General features: G+C 36.4%; 1 protein-coding gene across 1 annotated transcript in view; it reads left to right on the top strand.

Moving 5' to 3' along the window:
• Nucleotides 1-22,062, top strand: part of Pola1 (DNA polymerase alpha 1, catalytic subunit) — a 318,206-nt gene that overhangs the window by 106,685 nt on the left and 189,459 nt on the right. Inside the window, exons 27-29 of the mRNA XM_005370712.3 lie at nt 17,614-17,646; nt 18,394-18,486; nt 20,408-20,613. Of these exons, the coding sequence (XP_005370769.1) occupies nt 17,614-17,646; nt 18,394-18,486; nt 20,408-20,613 (332 nt within the window). The remainder of the gene's footprint in view (nt 1-17,613; nt 17,647-18,393; nt 18,487-20,407; nt 20,614-22,062) is intronic.

Genomic DNA, 22,062 nt, shown 5'->3' with positions numbered 1-22,062 from the left:
ACTGCTTGAGGAATTTTGAATGCTTGGTCTTGGTGGCATAACCAGGCATTTATTGACCACCACTTTGGTTTTATGAAGTAAATGAAGTTATTTGTAGTTTTTTGGCATCTCAGTGGTTGTGAAGGCTAAATATTTTGTGGTGTTCTGGCATAAGAGTTAATGTATCAAGTGCTTATCTCTGAAACCAGATTGATTATATTATCTAATCCTTATTTTCATTCCCTGAACGTTGGGGGCTATTGCAGATGGGGTGGGAATGTCATTGATTTCCCAGCTGTGCCAGACCAGTAATCCTGAGTTTGGAGGAAACAAAAAGAGTTCCTTACCAGAAAGAGGCTGTAAGTTCTGTTCTGTGAGTAAACTACATTTCCTGTGCAAACTCTGATTATAGTTTCTCATTGTTTCTGAATTTATCCACACTCTTTGACTTGTACTTTCCGTTTTAGAAAAGACCATATGTCTTGACAGTATGCTGTAACCTTCAAATATTTCAAGACATAAACTGGGGTGCTGAGTTCTTTATTGCACAGAGCTTTTACTCTGAAAGAAGTTATAAAGCTGATAGCAAATTTAGGATTATTTTGACTTAATTTAGTATCCCTGACAGTGAGTGTTATGTTTTTCTTGTGATAATCATTATCTTACCTAAGATTAATAATGTTCTCCTCAATAATGAGTAGTTTGATTTTTGTACTGGTTTCAGGAATACTTGGATAACGTGAGAGAGATTGAAGTATTTAGGCATTCTTGTAAATAGCCATACTATATCAGAAACTAGGAGAAAGACTTTTTCCATTGACCTCAAAGAACTGAAGTTCAAAGTAAGCTTGTGGTCGTTACTCTTTTCTTTCAAACAGAAAACACTTGGGTTTCTGTGGACAAGGCTGCTTTTTAATGGCATGTTCTCCAAACAGCTGTTAAGCATCTCCCCCTCCCCAATACCACAGACCACATCTGTTCCCACTGTTGATTAGCTAGAGGGTGGAGAAAGAAGAGAGGCTGTAGCATGTGTAATTACCAGTAATTAATTCTTGTTGAGCCTCCTCATTTCCTTCTATTCTAACTCCACCTACTCTTCTTCCTGTCTCAGTTGTCAGTTTTACTTCATGTTGGCTACTTGTGAAAAATAATCTTGATGGCTATACAGCTGTTTTTCTAAGGTTTTATATTCACCTTAGAGCGAAGCTTTTATTTTTCTTCTGGTGGCAGAATCTCTTGGTAACTCATATCAAATAAGGAAACACAGAAGTAATTGAGCTTCGGATAACTATGTCGTGTGTCCTTAATAGTATGGGTTTTGCTTTTGTAACATTTTCAACTGTTGACAGTTTTTTTTACATATATTCTCTGTTAAAGAGACTGTTGCAGAATATGATTGCATGTGAGAAAAAGAAGCAAATTTCATGTTCACTTTCTTTGTGCAGTAACATGCATGGAAACATAATCATGTAGTTAACATATACTAATAATCACATGTAATGACTTTAAAACCTTTTGGGGGAGGTGATAGTCTGCTTACTTTCTCTTTGTAATAAATTCTGGTTAAAATAAATAGAGCTTTGAACATTTTGATTAATATGTCACAGTTAAGAGATGTATCATAGGATCATTCTTTAATGAAAGTTTATAGTACATGTAATTTAGAAATCCTAAAAGCCTAGATTTTCAAAATGTGATATTTCTTTTGAGTCCGATTTCAAGAGGATCAAGCAACACATTAAAAATGCTTCCTTTGTTTTAGAATTTATTTGATGTATCAGCCATGATTACAACAGGAATAAGATAGCACTGGGAGTAATCGTATCTGCTGAAGAGATGACTTAAAAAATGTGGGCTGACAGTAGTGAAATAATCAGAGAAACTGTAATAACTCTAGGGCAATTCATTGCAGGAATGTTTTCCTCTTTGGAAAGAGGAAGGGAGATATACTTAAAACTCCTGATCATGAGTATGTGGACCCAGATAGCATTTCCCATTCCTCTGCACAGAGCCTTGGGCATTTACCTCTAATTGCCTTCCTTTCCTGATCACTGCAGTGATTCCTGTTAGTCAAGTCCAGTTGGCAGTTAGTGATACCTGGCTAGTACATTAGGCCAGCCTTCTCACCCAAGTTGCTGGAATGGAGTGAACGTGAACTATCTGACATATTTGGAGACTTAGAAAAGTTTGCCTAAACATGAAAAGACTCTATTCGGTAACATGCATTAGATACTCTTGCAGTACGCATATGTTTAGAATCAGTATGTTTTATGAAAGTCACTTTTCACGCATGACCTACTAAGGTTATGTAGATTATTTTAGCTACAGATACAGGTTAGTGATTCTCAAGAGGGACAAATTTGCTGATATGGGACTCTTGTCAATGTCTTAAGATATGCTCACATATGTGCTTGTTTTGGATTGATGAAAGACTTAGTTCTATTAGGGTAGGTGTTTACTGGAGAATGTAATTTGAGAAATGACCATTAATTTTGCCAAGAAAATTTTACTGGAAAAAGAACAATCTTAAGTTTTCAGAATGAAGCATAGTTACATGGTTACACATTAAACATGAGGTGGTGATTTGGTTTTAGGGGAAATTAAAATGAAAATATGAAGAAGTGAGGCTACTGTCAATAATCTTAAGTGCAAATTCTCAATATAGTTTGCACGTTCTTAAAGGGTGCAGACTGCTTTTTATTCATCTTCAGTGTTAAGTGTCATGTCTTGAGCACTGTAGACTGTCAGAATGTATTGTCAAGTGTAGTAATCCTTGGTTGGGGAGAAAAGAATGCTACAGACACTGGAGTGAAAGGAGCCAGAGAGGCTTGAAGAGAAGAGATTCTTACAGAATCTTGACAGAAATGACTGGATTTTGAGGAAATGTGAAGAGCATATTGGTCATTCCACTAAAAGCACATGAATTGCCAGACATCTGACCCTGGCTAGAGCCTTGGGTATTGATTACCTTTTAAAGAAAAGTATAGCAAGTAGAGTCAGGTATATTTAAATGATGTCTAACCACTTACCCCCTTTTCCCACCCTTTTAAAAATTGACTACACTGTTTAGTCTGTGCATGGTCTCAAGCTGTGTCTCTTTTCTTTTCAGAGAGATAGGAATGGATCCAAAGAAAAAGGTTTTGGGACTTGGTGTGATTAGTTTAGCCCTCTGTTTTTACATTCCTTTAGTCCAGCTCTTGGGTCCCATTGCTTTAAGTTTCAAACAGTGGAAAGTATTTAGTTGGAAGTGATCATCATTATTTGGTTTTTACTACACATTCCTTTAGGCTAGTGAAACTCCTTTTATGATTCCCTCAATTCTGAGCCCCTTGTAAATATTTTTTTAACTAGAGAGGTTCTATAGCATTACTCCTAAGATTATAAACATAAGTAGTAGATTGAGAGATAGGAAAGTGTCATTACTCTTGACCAACACTTCTCAGCTTTTGTGCTAAGATCAAGTGTTCAGCCTTGATATGAGTGCAGGGTCTCTCTGTAGACCCTGCTTAAGTATTGAGCCATTTGTCCACGACTGGCCCTGGCTGAGGAGGGGAAGTATGCAGCTCAGTCACTCAGCCCCCTGTCTGGAGACAATCAGACTCAGTGTGCAGTCGAGTCAACAAGGAACTCCTTTATTTCCTTACAGCCTGCAACTTCTAAAGCAAACCCCCATGAATCCCAGAAGAGGAAGGGAAATTAGCCAATCACATCAGCAGTCACTTATGCATGACCCATGGCTCCTACAGCCCCTAATGGGGATCACGAGGGCTTCAGGCACTTTTTGTCAACTTACCGCATCTTTAACTCCAGTCATCCTTTTTGTAAATAAGTCACATCTCCTACCCCTTACTCCCCTTCAGCGCCATCTTGACTGGGAAAATTCTTCATGGGCTTTGTGACGTTACTGTTTTTGAATTTCGCGCCCTTTTCTGTTATGCTTTTGATGTAGCTGTTACACTTTTGGCTCCAACTGCACGTTTTTCTGTCACTTTTTTTGTGTGCTAACTTGGCCCACTCCAGCCTCCTATAAGCTCGATTCAGCCCTCAATATGAGGGTATGTGTCTAGTCTTATTGTAACTTTTTACACTGTGTTTTGTTGATATCCCTAGAACGACTGTGTGGATCTGTGGGAAAGGTGAGGTGGGGAGAGCCTGGAAAAAGAGGAGGGAGGGAAACTACTGTTGGGATGTAATATATGAGTGAATAAAAAAGGGCAAAAAGGAAGAAGAGAAATTTCTTAAGCCTTTGCCTTAAACTTAATACCATTTGTTTCTTCTCTTGGTTTAGTTTTTAATATGTCAATAAACAAAAACCAAGAAAGGTAGTTTTTCTCTTTGACAGAAGTTCTTGGAAAAACTTCACTTTCATCTTTCTTATTCCATTTCCTTCAAGATTGAGGAGAGCTATTATTTAAGAGGTTGATTTGTGTTCTTTATAATAATCTTAAGCCTGTCCGTTTCTTTTTGTTTTTAGTTTGAAACAAAGTCTTACTTTGTAGCTATCCTAGAACTGAGTGAGTTTGCATGCCAGGCTAGCTTTGAATCCAGATCCACCTGTGTCTGCCTCCAGAGTGCTGGGATTAAAGAAAGGTGTGTGTTACCATGCCTTGCCCAGGGCAGCATGGTTTTGATAAACAACAAAAGCCAGTTTATCTAAGTGATAGAAAAATATATCTATGGTATCAACAGTTGTGGAATTTTCCCCCAGCATAATATATTAAAACTAAGCAGAAAACTTGAAAGAACAAAGACAAAAGTGATGTGTGTTAGTGGTAGTTTGAGATATTTCAGGAGTGTTGAGATGTGAAGAAAAGCAATGGCCATATTTAGAAAGCTGCCTCAAACCCAAGAGTATCTATTGAAGTAAACTTGATGACAATTTTTTTCCTGTTCATGAATCATTGTATTCCTATAAAAGCGAAAATTCCTCTTCATCTAAACAAATGGCTTCCACATCTGTTTTCTTAGTTTCTCAAAAGGGTGTTTTTGGCTTGCATTTTTTTAAAAGTGTTTATCTGTTTAAAATGAAATATCATCAAAAGCAATTTGCACATCAAAATCCAACTTGGTCTACAACTAACGAGAATTAAGTCAGGACTGATCCAGTGATGATGTTGGTAGTGGTGTGCGAATACATAAAGTGCTTTTTAATTCTACATCAAGAAGTTCTTAGGCTGGTGAAATTTTATTGATTTACTTGTATGCCCTTTGGTTTTGAAGACTGATTAGATAACTTTGGAATACATCCAAATGGTCTCTTCTCAGTGTTCTAATTATAATCCTATTGGTTAGGAATTAATTTGTATTTTTGAACTTTTTATTCCCATTTTTTAGTTCCCCCTATACTGTGTCACTAAGAGAAGCTCTTTAGTTACTGTTTTTTTTTTTTTTCAAATGCTCTTTGGGCTTGTCTGAAGCACTTGTTCAGTTCCTTAGTTCTATTTGAGTTTGTGCACCCTCAAGTGTTTTGATTTTATCTTTTTAAATCTTTAGTGTCTTCTTGGGTAACAGGCTACCATGCCCTTGAGTCCATTCTGCCATTTAAAAATAAAGAATGAGAAGCAGCTGGAGTGCTGGCTCTTTCACAGCTGACAGCAACCTGATCTACTGGTAGGATTCTTTATCTGAGTACCCAGATGCCAGTGGTGTGTGTCTCATTCTCACCAGGCCATCTGCAGTCAGAAGGTCTAAGAGGGTAGGAGTGGAGAAGAGTTGTCTCCAGAGAAGAGAAAAACATCACCACCATTCCTAGTAACAGTAGGCTCCAGGACTCCTGGCTCCTTACCAGCAGCGGGATCTTTGGGCCTTGATTAAAGCTTTGTTTTTAGAGAAGGTTGTATCAATCCTTCCACCTCCACCTGCTTCTGAGTTCCAGCTGCTTGCCGGGTATAAACAGTGACTTGTTCTGGGGCTAAAGTTCTATGAGAACTGTGAGACATCTGCTGTTTTGAAATCTAACCAGTCACAAAGTAGAAAAATCACTTCTGACTTGGTCATAGTTCTCTGGGAAAGTATGAAGGATATAATTTGAATACTGAGGAGAACCCAGTCTTGTTTTGCTTTATTTTCAGTTTTTGAGGCAAGGCTTTACTTTGTAGCCCAGGCTTGCCTCAATTTCACTATGTAATCCAGGCTGGTTTTTAATTGATGATGACTGCTATGCTTCTGCCACCTGAGAGCTAGTACTTTAGGTGTGAGCCACCAAGTCTGCATCCATCATCTTTTCTTTTACTGGATAAATTAAATCAACTGCTTTCTAACGGCACCAAATTTGGCATAAGAAAGAACAGCTTTCCCTGCAACATTTGTGGGGGCGGGCAGAGGAAAGGATGGTTACTTAAGACTAAAGTTAGTTGTTTCATGTGATATAAATTGATCCTTGTTCAGTTTTCCCATGAAGCTTATCAGCATATCTCAAAAACAGGCAGAAATGGAGATTTTAATTGCTATTTGAGTTGTGCCCTGAAACTGTTTTTGGTGACTTGTGAAAAGGCGCAGTGTTCCTCCTTTTTGACCTTGTTCCCAATTGTACTAGCCACCTGTTAGGATTGTTCTCATTCAAGGTCATTATATGGTGCCTGACTGTCTGACTGGCAGTCTGTGTCAGATTTGCCAGTGGCCCCTCATTTGTATGACACCTGCCAATTTTGACAGAGAGAATGGAGACACGATAGCTGATAGGGAATGGAAGGTACTGGAGGAATGAGGGATCAAGAGCTTGGAGCACCTGTCATTTTAGTATCATTGATTGTGGTGTGAGCATTTGTGTAGTTTCCCCTTTCTCTGCTATGCCTTCCTGAGTTGTGCTATCTGTCCCTCAAGACTGTTATTTGTAGGTTGACATTGTTTTGCTTATTCATATACTGTACCTCTTTCAACTAGATTTTTTGTACCCCAAATACTCTACATCCCCTCTTCTCTCTGAGCATTTTAGCTTTTATCTGCCTGATTGCAGTCTTCATTTAAATTTATTGTTGTTGTTGTTTGTAGTGTGTAGGGGTGTGTGCACACACATGTACACATGCCATGGTGTACTTGTGGAGAGTAAGACGATTGCTTTCCGGAGTCAGTTCTCTCCTTCTGCTTTTACAAGGGTTGCAGGGATTGAACTCGGGTCACTGGGCTTGTCCAGTAAAGTACAATTACCCACTGAATCTCTTGCTAGTCCTGTCCTCTTCATTGAAAAGTCCCTAAGTATGTCCTATTCAATTTCAAAACTGCCCTCCCCAGATTCCTTTTCATAATGAATGATGATGCAGTTGTTAAGTCAAGAACATAAGCATTATACTTGACCCCATTGTCCTCTTACCCCAAGTGCAACCTGTCGCCAAGTCATCTAGATTTCATTTCTTAAATACATGTGATTCTGTATTCCTGCCAACACTTTTCATGCTGTTCAGCCCACAACATGCCACTCTGGTCACTGTGTTCCTACCCTAAATGTTTGCTACGTGTTTTATTGTCTTAGAGACCTCTTTATGCTGTCAGTCTACATTGTCACTCTCTCAAGTCCTTAATATGCTTTTCTTTATACTCTACCCGCTTCCCCTGACCATTCTAACCCTATGTATGTTTTATAGTCTTTCTATTGGAGGAATAAAACTCTTATTTTAAAAAACTTTTAGAACAATGTGATTTCCTTTTATTAGCTTTCAGTTTCTGTGTATCACTTTGTATGTTCTTTACATAGTCTTCCTTCATTCTCTTTTCCTGTTATCTCTGTGATTCATCTTCCACTTATATGCAATCTGTTTCCAAAAACTTTCCTGATTCTGGTTCCAGTGGCTTCTATCATGTAGGTGTGTGTGCGTGTGTGTGCGTGCGTGCGTGCGCGCACGCACACATAGAGAAAAGGATCATTTCTTTTTGTTTGTTTGTTTTTGTTTTATTGAGATAGGGTTTCTCCGTGTCACAGCCCTTCTGGAACTGCTTTGTAGACTAGGTTGGCCTAGAACTCACAGAGTTCTGCCTTCCTCTGCCTCCCGAGTGCTGGGATTAAAGGTGTGTGGCACCATTGCCCTGTAGAAAGGGGTCATTGCTTAATCATTCATCTTTGTGTTCCCTATCAGTAAGTGCAGGAGAAATTCAGTGAGTTCTTTTTGGTGCATGAATAAATGAATTCTTGGGAGGGGGGCTTCTAAACAAGAAGATAAAAGATAATACAGTGCTTCACATATTATTTGTATAAAATGCTTGAGCCATGGCCAACTTGAATGAGTAGAAATGCCACTTTGGAAGTGATGGACAATTTGGGGGGGGGCAGTAAGAAGCAGATTCTTACACAAATCTTAAATTACTGCTTCTAGACTGTCTTCTATGGCTCTCTCCTAGGTGACTTTTCTCTAATTTCCTTTCATACTTTTTCTGAAATTATAGAAGGTAATGGGGCAGGAGAAAAAGATGGTTAATAAATGATAACCTGTTATTTGATTCGTTCTTAAATATTTATATTCTAGAAGAATGGCTGAGCAAGTGTCTGTAGTACTTATGTCCCTGAATAGATGAAAACAATTACTTTTTCCTGAAATATCTTTCTGAAAGTTGTTTCTCTGAAGTGGGCCCCTTGATTTAAAGCATGGAATTGTTTTTCTGAACTCCTAATAAGATAGCCTTTGTTTAAAAACCTTACTATAAGAGGGTGTACTGAAAGGATGATCACTGTTAAACAGAATTTCCTGTATAATTTTAGTTCTGAGCAAAGACGTTACCTTCTAAAGTATTCACTGTAGAACTGTCTAAGTCATACTGGGGAGCAGATCAGTGGTAGAGCACTTTCCTGACATTCTTGAAGCCCTGGGTTCAATTTCAATACTAAAAAAAATTAGAATAAAAAGGAAGGACAAAAGTTCCTTCTTCCACCTGCACGTACATGGAGAGTAATGAAAAGCAGCACAGTGACTGTCTTGTTGCATACTGATCCTACAAAGGAGAGTTGGTGAAACCAGAAATGCTTTTGTCAAAATGATGATGGCAATGCATTGGTCACTTTCCAGCTTCATGTCCTCTAGACTACCAGCTATGTGCTCCTTCAGGATTGAGCTTTAAGCTATGTGCTTAGTAATGACAAGTGACAACTTGTTAGCTCTGTCATTTGTTTGTTAGGGGTTGAGAGCTTAAAGTTTTCTACTCAGATTTTCCCATGACCTCAGTTATAAAGAAAATGTTGCAGATTCTAGAAAATGCTAATGTCCTTTTAGCTGTAAGTATTATCTTGATTGCAGTGCTTCAGAATTGCCCAACTTCATTATCTGAGCATAGCCAGCCTGACGCCTCCTTCTCAAATAGACAATTATGATCAATTAAGCACTTTCAGGCCTTATAGAATACTTAATTTTATTAGTCAATTATTTGTGCTTTGAAAGAGTTAATGGTAGCTACCCAGGCCATTATTAGAAATTAGAATGTCCCAAAATAGAAAGGCTATTTCCTTTGTGTGTGGCACTGCAGTGGAAAATGCCAAGCATAGTTTTTACTGAGTTAAAGGGTGAGGGAAGGCGGGGTGGGGGAGAAAGTTACATGTAAATCATTTAGCCATTAACCTAATGGGTGGGTTTATAAATCCTATTACTGTAAGCCCTTTTCATTTCCACTGAGGCTTGGTTCATGCTTGATCCCACTAATGTAAAATTCATTCCATCTAAGTGATTACTGAAGTAAGACATTTTGAGTCAATTTTAATCAGGTTGTGTGAAACTTGCTTGAGTGCTGATGTTCACTAAAGCATGGACATAGCTTGGCCGCATCTTAATTAGCCCCACAGATGAATCAATCAGGGAGTCCACTCTCAGAGCTTTTGGACATGTACATGCGTTTTTTTGTGAGGAGAATTTCACTAGAGGTAGGGGCTGAAAATGCCCAACTCAAAAGCTAGGGGCAAGAGCCATTGAGTGGGAGTGTTTAGAATCTTATGGACATTCTAAGAATCCTAAGGGTCAGAAAGTTCTGTTCTCGTGACTTTCGGGTATCTTCAAGAGTACTTAGGTTTAAGCAAATTAAAGTTTCAAATCTGATGAAAAATGAGGATCTTCTTCCTAGTAAAATGCATATATTCAAATTTTTGCTAGGAGTTCTAACAATTTTTTACTGACCTTAGGTTAATATCCCTTGCTCTAGTTTCAATCTTAGCTTCCTAGGATTTCCCTTCTTTCTATAGGGAATTTCATATTTTTGGAGCATACAGGCCCATCCTTGAGCTCTTGTATTAGTGAGTAGATTAGATTTAAGTGTGCTTTACAGCCATCTCTACAAACTCTCCAGGGTCCCGTGTGAGCTACAACCTCAAGCCTGGTGTTACTGTTTCAGCAGAACTTGAACTTCTAAACCAAAGACTTAAGTGTACACTGAATGGAGAATAATAAGCATGTTGGTTGTGAAAGGGGGGTTTCTTTAAAGTTGGAATGTGAGTTTATAAAAATCCACAGGACAAATATTCATATTCGAGTAAAGAAATTGTAAGATATGGAAGAGTTCAGTTTAAAATTGGAAGCCATAGTTGATGATATTTTAGATTTTTGGATCAAAATTAGAGCCCTGTCAAATTGTAGGGCAATAATTGAGAGATACTGATAAATATCATTAAATGTGTCTTCTGGGGAGTAGAAACCTTTCAGAAAGTATTGTTTTTCAACATGTTTTCTATTCTTTATACATAAGTTACCAGAAGATCTAATTAGCTTATAAATTTAGGGTTTAAAACAAACTCCATTTACCTGGAGATGTATAGGAGAATATGATTTCAGTTAAGTTTATAATCGATAGGCCTTTATTGTTGGACTAGAATTTCATTTTTTGATCTGTTTATATAACCGTGGGTTGAGTTGGAAGATTAAAACTGACTCACTTCATTTCTTGTATGGAAAGAGCCAGCATTTAAATACATATTGTGTGTGTAGGAGAGGTCTTCTAGAGATGAATGTTCTGATTTATAATAGCTTTATTCTTTCAAAATGGACCACCTCATTATATTATAACCTCAGATAATTATTTATTGAATTATTGTTCTGTGCCATGAATTGTGTTAGGTTTAGTTACGACATGATCTCTGTCTATAGCTAGCTTATAGCCTCTCAATCTTGCTTCTTGACAAAGAACTATGTGGTCTAAAATATAAATGGTGCTGATGATGAGAGACCATGATAAATTTGTAGATGTTTATGTGCACTCTCTGGGAGTAGAAAAAGATAACAAAAGGTATTGGGTGCTTCTAAGTACTGCAAATATAGCCACCCACCCACTTATACTATGCATAAAGCTATGTAGACAGTCTGTGAGCACTAATGGTTTTAATTATTTTACAATTAAAACTTTCAAAGGCAAAAAATATGAAAATATATTCTTGAAGTCAGTGTTGTTATTTTTGCTGGATATATTAATGTCTTCCTTTCCTAATACTAAAGAAGTGAGTTTGCTTCAGAAACAAAACAACCAAATCTAGTGAAGAGACATTTATTCATGTCAAACTTGAAGTTCTAGATTTTTAGATTTGTAAGTATTCCCAGCCTCCTTGTTTAATCAATGAAGACTCAGAGACCTAACTAGTAATTGGTAGTTTAAATCAGGACTCAGGGTTTTTTTTTTCACTTTTTTTTTAAAAAAAGTTAGTATTTGTATAATGTTTTATCTTTATAGAACACTTTTTTCAGCATATAGTTCTTTTTATTCCAACCCAGTTCAGGGAACTAGGTACAAAGAACACCCCAGTTTTAGAGAAAATAAATTAATATTAACAACAGTAAGCAACCCAGTAGCATAAAGGCAGTAATTGTTAAAGATAGAAAACAGAATGCTTTTTAAGCTCTCAGGACCTATTCTTTGCGCATTTTACAGAGAAAACATATAAGAATTAAGACTAAAAATGTGGAGAGAAAATGCAGTGTAAATTTTATTTAAAAAATGTTCACCAAGTAGAGTTGTAGCACTGGGTCTTGCTTGGAAACTGCTGAAATTTAGAGGAAGCACTTAGATGATGGCTGGATTACCAAATATCACAATACTTACATTCCTTCTGCTTTCCTGTTTCCTATCATTCACAATCCTTCATTTTGCTACCTCTATTATGCTAATCTACTTCTAAAATTTTCCAGTTGTTTCTAACTCTGTGTCATTAGTAGCCATTGAGATTTCACTTACCATTTCTTTATGTATAATTTGTTTGGAATTTAACCTTATACACTATTTCACTAGAGTGCAATATTTTCATTATGTTTAACATATAGATTACGCATCGAAGTGGGTTTCTTGTTAGTATTTATTAGTAGACATAATCTTGGGAGTAGGACCTTGAAACTTTTTTTAACTGAAAAACTGATGCTCTCTATTTGTTTAGTGTTAATAAATACTATTAATCAGCAATGACACCTACAAACAGTTCATAAATTTTGAGTGCTTTGCAACACAACAGTATTGTTTCGAAAGAAAATATAAGTAAATCCCAGGTGTCCTGCTTGGCATATCAGTAGTAGGCTTAGGTTGCTGCTGTTAAACTTGGTGTAGAAAACTTGTACTTTCTGCTTAGTAAACAGCATATTGTAAGTATATTTCAGAACAAACCATTTTCTTTTAAAAACCAATTTTTTAAGTTTTGTTTCTAGTTTGTACCATCTTTCTCCAGCCTTCAGAGGCTCAGATTTGGGTTTAAATACCTTTTGATATTATTTTAATTATTGCTTTCCCCACCCCCACCCCTTTCCTGTTTCCCCCTCCTCTTTTCCCCTAAAGGCACTGTTCTGCAAAGCCTGCAATGATTGATATGATGGCAGTGCTGTCATTCTTTTTAACCAAAAAAAAGTCATTTTTGTTCTAGTTATTTTAATAGAGTCCCATTAAAGATGTATTGCTGACTGAAATATCGGCATGAAGGGCTCTCACTGAGCTGAGCCCAGGAATTAAGAAGTCAGGAAATCGGCTGCTGCATTGCAAGAGAGCCTTGTGTGACACCGAATCTCCTGATTGGGGAGATCATTACTGCTATTATGACTCGACTTGCGTAGGAATTTTAAATTCCATCTGAATGTCAGTAATAACCCTCTTAGCAAATTATCCTGAATAAAATCACGAAGGCATTTTATATAATAGGTGTTGAATTACTGGATAGATTTGCTAATTAAATACTCTTTGTTCTGCTGCAGTTGACATTACAGGGTAAGATCTTGAACAATTATTCTCAACAGCTGTACTTTGTTAAGGGAAAAATTAACCACAAAGTTTATTTTTTTACACTTGAAGTTGGCAGATTTTTGAAATGTGCTTGAAAAAATTCCATCATCCAATTGGTAATGAGTAGCTAAATATGCAGGTGTTGCTGTGAAATCAGATAGCTGCAGACTGCCTTATTAATGAATTTAGCAATCTTTTCGAGCCCTGTTTGCTGGCCGCTTGTGCTTATAAAATGATTTTCTGTCAGAATGGCTAGCTTTAATATTAGGCTTGTCACTTTGAAATGAATTTATGAACAGTCATCTTGTATTCACTGTACCTTGTGTCCCGTAGATTTTTCTGGATACCAGTGGCTATTTTTAAAAATGCATTTCTTCAGTGGAGGAAATACCTGTAATGTATAAGTTTTTGATTAATAGTTTCTAGAACATTCATATGGATTGGCTTTTGTAATAAGGCTGTGGGATATAGTAAAAAGAAAATGAATCTAAAGGTCCTGTTCTAGGTCAGACAGTGAACCTCTGTCTCAAACACATCTTCAGGTGAATTCTCAGAGTTTAATTTTCCTCATCATCTTTAGGATCATTCAGCCATTACCCTCCAACTGTTCATTAGTGGTCCCCATGTACCAGGCCCTCTGCTAGATGCTAAGTTTTGTAGTTCACTGGGTATCCAATAGCAGAGCACTTCCCAATAAGCAGTTTGAATTGACGCCTTAGCCTAAGGCAGCCTTTGGATGATCTTGCTCATTAGTAGTTCGATTAGCATCGGACTCAGGGTTACCACAGTATGCACCTTGTAGAACTGCTTAGTGAAGAAATATAAGAGGTTAGCATTCAGCCTGGTTGCAGTTTGTCTGATACAACATCAGATAAACTGAAGAGTTGCAGACTGTGGTGAGAAGTTTGACCTCAAGGCATTGTCACCAGCTCTTAGTAGAAAGCACTGGAGAACTGAATATGTATTGAAAAAGTGACAAATTGTTCTTGTACTACTTCACTTGCATGTAGTAGTTACTTAGAGAACTTATGGAGTTGACCATTGTGATGAGAGTAGCTATGTCTTATAAGGAGGTGGAGATGAACCTTTGATAAGTAGTTCTGTCCTCTCTTTGATTAACTTAACCTTATTGTGTCCTTTTCCTCAAAAGTTTGTTGGGTATTTCTCCACACTGCATTGTACCATAATTTAATTCTAGTGTCTATTAGAAAAATAATTGAGATTACAATGGGACCTGTCAGTCACTTGACACATAGCTTTTGATTGCTTGTCATATCTAAGGTCTGTAGGTGTGAACATGCCCTTGGGCCTCCAGAAGCGTGTGGTCTACTTAGGGAAGGTAGCAGTCATTAATAGTACAAAGCACATTCAGTTACTAGAGAAACAGCAAGGTCTATGAGAAACTAGAGGACAGTCAATGAGATCGTTCTAGCTTGGATGGTCAGTTCAGATTTTATGGAATAAAATTTGGTTTAAGCTGAACTTTGTAAAATGTAATCATCGTCAGAGGACTGGGGAAGAAATTCCATTGTATTAGTGAAGGCACCAAAAGATGAACCTGTATGTGGTAACTATTTAAAGATTATGAAGTTTTTCTTGCCCAGCCAGAGGTTTTGAGAAGGAAATAACCGCTGAATAGGTAGAGCTGGGGTTTAGATGTAACTGTAGAATTTAGGTTTGATCTTGGAGGCTCCCATTATAGGAGATTCGTCCTGATTCATTCAAGTTGGTAAGTTCTAAGAAAAGTTAGAATGTTGCTTTACAGGTGTTATTCAGCAGCAACCACATATCTCTGTGAGACAGTTCTGTTCCCAGCATTTTAGGTTGAACCTTCCGGAATGGTCCTTCATGGTTACCATGATGGGTGTTGCTGCTCTAGCTAGCCCTCGATGTATGATGCTGGTTTTCTTTTAATTCTCATGAAAAACAAAAATGTTTTGCAGAAGTTTTCTAGAGGAATTCTCCTTACCTTTGATTGGTCAAGGTAAAGTCATGAACATGTCTAAGTCAGGAAGGTCTCCAGAATGGAATTACCATGGTTTTCTCTGGACCAATCTTAAGAATCATCTTGGGAACTCTTTTTAAAAACTCCTAGAGAGCCGGGCGGTGGTGGCGCACGCCTTTAATGCCAGCACTTGGGAGGCAGAGGCAGGCGGATCTCTGTGAGTTAGAGACCAGCCTGGTCTACAAGAGCTAGTTCCAGGACAGGCTCCAAAACCACAGAGAATCCCTGTCTCGAAAAACAAAACAAAAAACAAAACAAACAAAAAAACCAAAAACAACAACAACAACAAAAAACTCCTAGAGAGACAGCTAGGGAGCCTGCATGGGACCAGCCTAAGCTCTCTACCTATGAGTGACAGTTGTATAGCTTGTTCTGTTTGTGGGACTCCTAGCAGTGGGAGCAGTGCCTGTCCCTGATACTTGCGCTGGCTTTTAGAACCTAGTCCTCATACTGAGTTGCCTCACCCAACCTTAATACAAAGGGAGGAACTTAGTTCTACCTCAGCTTATATGCCATGCTTTGTTGACACCTATGGGAGGCCTGCCCTTTTCTGAACAGAAGTAGAGGAGGAGTGGATGGGGGTGGAGGGGAAACGGAGTGGAGAGGAAGAAGAGGAAACTGTGGTAGGGATATAAAATAAATGAAAAATATTTTAATTAATAAAACCACTTCTGGTCAAAGATATTCTGGACCAGATATTGGTGGAGGGAAATATTTGCTTTGGAAGAGAACAAAATAGGACCATGTAATAAATTTTAGAAAGCTAATACTCTTGCATAGTAGTTCTTAACACTAGAGTCAGAGAGAGTTACACACTTTTTGGTTGTCACTGCTTTAGTTATTTAATGATCATCAGGTAATTACATGTTGCAAGGAGAGGGCCTGTTTGTTCGTCCTGGCTGCCCAGCTAGCCACATAGTATCTGTATTAATTAAATCACTGCTTGGCCCATTAGCTCTAACTTTTTATTGGCTAACTCTTACATCTTAGTTTAACACATTTTTTTAATCTGTATATCGCCACGTGGCAGTGGCTTACTGGCTAAGTTTTGGCCACATGTCTTATTCTGATAGCGGATCCATGGTGTCTCCCTGACTCTTTCCTTTTCCCAACATTCAGTTTTGTCTTCTTCGCCTACCTAAGTTCTGCCCTATCAACAGGCCAAGGCAGTTTTTTTTATTCATTAACCAAGAAAAGCAACACACAGAGGGGACTCCCACATCAATTACACTATATAGCCATTATAAAAACTACTTTTAAACATATGATCAAAGCTTAATCAGAATTCACCATGAGCCCCCATTCCCCACCAAGGCATGAAAACCAATAAGAACTTTTGAACATCTGAAGAAAGTTGGACAATAGTAAGAAACGGCAGTGAGCAATGAAGATGGCCAGTGATTGGTAGATGGATAAGGTTCTTCAAAGACAGGAGTATTCTTTACTATGGAGGATAAGAAAGACTGAAATGAAACCTTAAGATTTCAGCTTAGCTGAAAAGGTAGGAGAAAGAACCATGGATGAAAACAAACTTCTGATTCATTGAAAAAAAAACTTAGATCAATGCATGGAGAATGAGTGATACTGGAGTGGCAATAGTTTTGAGTGACTAAGGTTTATGCCCTGGAGCTAGAGTGCCTAGTTTTGTACCCTTGTTTTAATGTGGCTAGGACAGAGAAATTACTTTATCATTTCACAGCTAACAGATGTGGATATTAATAGTAGCTACCTCTTGGAGATCTTGGAGAAAGAAAGGACAGAATGTAGGAAGTGCTCTTAGCATAGCAGTATCTTGCACATGATTTAGCATCTCTTTGCTCTGTCTCTGCTCTCAATGCATCATATTATTACATCCTCAGAGTCCTTCACATATTAAATATGATGCCTCTGATAGGGCCCAAGGTAACATATCTGCTTTTGTCTGTGTTTACGTTGTTTTGTTTTAAAGCATGTAGCCATGTGTGCCTGGGGGCAGACCCCATCCATAGTTATCTGTATATTTTTTTTCATTTGCTTTGTATTGAAATCCATCATTTTACCAGACCATATAGTCACTTTCAAGGAATTTAGTCTAGAAAAGAATTTTAAATTAAATGGAGTACTTTGTTCTTCATCTCTTAAGATTCTGAATATGGATATGAATTGCTAGATTTTAAGCACTATAAAGCTTTCTTTAGTCATGCAATTCTATTAAAATTTTAGTACTGAGAATAAGTGACCTTTACCATACTATTAAGGGCTACTTTATTATACATGATTATTAAAGATGTACAGGAATAGATACTTACTGCCTTGCATGTCTCTACTAGGTATCAGCATGAAGGCAAACTTAGATTATATGGATGTTACTGTTACTGTTAATTGAGATTGGGTGTTATGAAACATTCAAGAGCTTTGAAGATGCTTGGAAATTGTGTTATACTTGTGCCTTTGTAATTGTGTAATATATTAATGTTGACTTTTGTTTTATTTAGATTTTGATGCACACGAAAGACATGGTACAGAAGGTAATGCTGAACATTGCATTCTAAAACAACTCTTAAATATCATACCAGCTGACATTTTAGTGTTCAAGGAAAATTATAACCCAAACATACTTGAAATTGTTTTCAGTATACCTCCTTTACATTTATAATCCCTGATAATAGATTGCAGCCTTTCCTCTTGAATCAGCCCTGATAAGATCTAGTACTAGACCTGTTTGAAGCCTATATGTCTTTCAGGCAACTTAGTTACGGTGCTAATTAGAGTTTATTTCCAAGCCTTTATAGTGTATGTGTTGCAATGTTGTTTGTTATGATTGACTATTTTGGGCACACTTCATATTCTACTAAATATTCTTTGAGAATCCAATAAATGGGCCCCAGAATTTTTTAAATCCATAATTTTGCTTCTTAAACTGCTATGACTGCTAAGTGCATGGTAGAATAATTAAATATAGACCATTTCCTAGTCTTATTCTTTTTATTTTTATTAAATTCCCTATTCTGTTTCAATTGAAACTACATATAGTTAAATCTTCTAGATTTTTAAAACAATAATTGAGAAAGTTTTCTTAATCTTGCAATGCTTGCATTTCTAGTTCCTAAAAGGCTTAATCTCCAAGTGTAGCCTTACAGTCTAGATAGCAAGTAACATGACCTGTGAAAAAGCAGTGACACCTATACTCTCTAATATTAGAAACCTTTAGTTTCATTGTGTGTAGTGATCAGTGTGTTTTTGTTATTAATCTTTATACTTTTGGCTTTCATTAGATGAATCTTGAAGTTATTTATGGAGATACAGATTCAATTATGATAAATACCAACAGCACCAATCTGGAAGAAGTATTTAAATTAGGAAACAAGGTGAGATGATTTAATGATTGCTTATTTTACCTGAATTTGTGAATTCTGTATTTAACGCAGTAAATACAATCAGTTCATGTGTTATATATATGTGTATATTTTTGAAAATAATAAATTGAGTGTCACTAAATTTTTCATTCTTTATTTTTTTCTCTATATTAATTTGTTTTGAGGACAAAGTTCAAAGGCAGTTGGTTTCCTTAAAAAGTAGATTACACTTCATGTATTGTTGTTCACAAGGAAATTATTTCCAATAGTATTCAGATATATTTCATATGTAGATTGGATGAATATTTACCTTTCTACACATACACGTGTACTCACACATACACATTTAATTCTATCGGAGTATTTTAAATATATTAGAAAATACAAAGGGACATTTAGAAGCTGTTGTTGTTAGCCTCTTTTTATGTTTGTTTATTTTTTGAAACCGGTTTTCACTGTGTAACAGCTCTGGCTTCTCTGGAACTTGCTTTGTAGACCAGACTGGCCTAGAACTCACAGATTTCCACCTCTTCTGCCTCCCGAGTGTTGGGATTATAAGCTTGTGCCTCCACTGCCCAGCCATTGGTGGCCTCTTAATGGTGATTCACACTTGAGCACTTGATTGTTAAGATTTTGTGTTAGTGTTCTAAACGTGGAAATACCTTACAAATTACCAGGTTTTCCTTCCTGGAAAGTGTGGAATTTGAACTGTACTTTTCAATTGTACATAGGCCTGGTCTTTTGTACTCATGTTCGGCATTGCAAATCTTTGAAGTTTTCCCTAGAGGAGATGATTTGTGCCTTGGCCTTGTCAGCAAGGGACAAGAGACTGTTCAAGACTGTTCACTTATTCATTCAGCACATTGTTGTTTGTCTGTACTCAGTGTGATAATGAACATTTTGAACATTATCTATCAAAGTTTTATATATTTTTTGCCCTCATAGTTATTGGATTGTCTAGTTGTTAATAAATTCAGTAGTTTTAAGGCAAATACATTTGCATTCTTTTACACTCAAGAAAGACCTGCATATAATTTCCCCTAGTTTATGTATTTCCTGGAGTGAAACGAGCCAGTTCATAGCCTTTTTTTGATGGAATGATAATATTTATATTATTATCTCTGTCAGTTTTTTAAAAAAAATATTTTTTGAGATAAAAGCTTGTTATATAGCTCAAGCTTGTCTTGAACTTTGTAACCACCCAAAATTGACTTCAATGCTGATGTCATCCTGCCTCAACTTCCCGAATTGTTGCAATTTTTATTTTAATTGGTGTATATTCATTGTAGATACTTGTATGTTTTGTACAGACATTGTCATACTGTATACATGGCCATGTTCTCCATAGCCTCCTACCCCCATATGTGAATTAAGCTCCTTTGTTTTCTTAGATAATTTTTGTTTCTATTTTCATGTCATATGATTTTATATGTGTATGGATATATATAATATAAAATATAAAATCTACAATGCATATAATTGTTTTTCTGAGTCTGACTTAACTAGTTGAATATTTCTTATTGTATTCATTTTTGCACACACATTATAATTTAATTCTTTATGCCTGGAAAAATTCCTTGTGTTTGGATATACTGAGTGTTTTTTACCCCTTCCTCTGTTGATGGACACCTAGGCTGATTTCATAACTAAGTTAGTGTTAATAGTGTTACAGTAAACATCCACGAGCCATTCATATGTCTGTGAATATTCCCAGTAAACACTGGAGAGTGATGTTAAGATCTCATTTTGTACTTTAGTGTTTTTAAATTGTATCCTAAATAATTCTGTGTTGTATAAGTTAAATAATAAACTTTGATTACATGTGCCTTCAAGTTTTTTTGAGGTTAACTCTTGGAAATTTATAACATGTGCATTTTTACCCTGTTAGGTGTTGTTTGTGAATCTGACAATAACATAATTGAAATTTTCACAGGTAAAAAGTGAAGTGAATAAATTATACAAACTGCTTGAAATAGACATTGATGGTGTTTTCAAGTCTCTACTACTGCTGAAGAAAAAGAAATATGCTGCTCTGGTTGTTGAACCAACGGCAGATGGGAATTACATTACCAAACAGGAGCTAAAAGGATTAGATATAGTTAGAAGAGACTGGTGTGATCTTGCCAAGGACACTGGAAAGTGAGTTTAGCTTTTAATTTTGTTTTTGTTGTTTGTCCTTCAAATTTTTGTTTTAGAAAATCCAAGTACTATGGAAAATTTCTGTCAGTCTGCCAAGCATAAGGATACACCTTAATTCTTTGTTGCTATTATTATTGCATATTACAAATAGAGTTTTACAGTTAGATTGAAAGTTAGATAAAGCTAAATTTGCACATCAAGAAACACTACATAAAAGATAACATCTTATGTTGAAAGTAAATCTTTATACCTAAGATCTTTAAAGGATTGATTTTGTTGATACTGTTTTATTATTCCTCTTTTTGAAAGTTTTGTGTTTTATACTCCTGAATCCCTAGACCCTAATTATAAACATAATTTTTATGATTTCCCTGTTTTATAACTTAAAATGTGTGATTAAAAGTGGGCCATGGAGTGAAACTTTATTCCCATATATCATTTGGATATAAACTAACCACAGATTAATTTGAGAGCTAGTTTCAAAATACTGTGTGTGCCTCTGAAGTAATATGCAACCCACTAGCCTTGTACCTTAAACTGAATATTATGATTCGAAGATTTTTTGTTTATGGTCTTATTAATGTATGAAGTAACCATTTTTAAAAGTTAATACATGTTATTTGCCATCTTTACATATTCCTATTTTGTGATCTAGATGTTTTGAAAATAAAATTTTTCTTTATGGCTAGATTCAAAAGTTCTTTTAATTTTTGCTAAATATCAGCGTTTTAAACTTATTTTCCAATCTTTTCTGCTTTCAAGTTGACAGATTGTGTTGCTTCTGCAAAACTGCTTTTGATTAGGCAAAGTTGATCATCTGAGTATAGGTCGTGGTCTGTCTTTTATGGAATGTGATTTGAAATGCTTCTTTGCCATCAAATATACTCCAGATGAAACTACCTTGTCTAGGCTGTCGGTTAGAGTGTTTTCCTCAGCTTTTGTGTTTTCTAAGAAAAGATGGATCATAATAGAAGTAAATTTCTCTGAGTTAGAAATGTATTAGTAATTAAAGCTATACAAATGTTTTTGTTAGGATTCTTTTTCTGACAAATTGTAAAGCAGCTGTCAAACTCTTGCTCTGTGTTTTTTCAGAAATGGATAAAATATTGGCTTCTTTATTTGTATTTCTTTTTTCTTGAGGCTTTGAGGGATAGCATAAAGTTAGAGGAAGCTGAAGAAAGAAGAGCTTGGTATCTTGGATTTTTTTCTCCTTTTTTAGTTTATTATGTGTATGAGTATTTTTTGAGCATGTTTGTCTATGCACCATGTTAATGCTGGGTGCCCATTGTTGTCAGAAGAGGACATTGGATCCCCAGGGACTAGAGTTGTGAGCTGTCATGTGGACACTGAAAATCAAACCTGTATCATCTGTAAGAACAAGTACTCTTAACTACTAAGCCAATTTTCTAGCCCCTTAGATTTTTTTATTTTTTTATTTTTTATTTTTTT

The sequence above is a fragment of the Microtus ochrogaster genome, unplaced genomic scaffold, assembly GCF_000317375.1.
Source record: "Microtus ochrogaster isolate Prairie Vole_2 unplaced genomic scaffold, MicOch1.0 UNK86, whole genome shotgun sequence".
In the NCBI taxonomy this organism is placed as follows: domain Eukaryota; kingdom Metazoa; phylum Chordata; class Mammalia; order Rodentia; family Cricetidae; genus Microtus; species Microtus ochrogaster.
The sequence above is the reverse complement of the archived record's forward strand: the minus strand, read 5'-3'. Positions and strand labels throughout refer to the sequence as shown.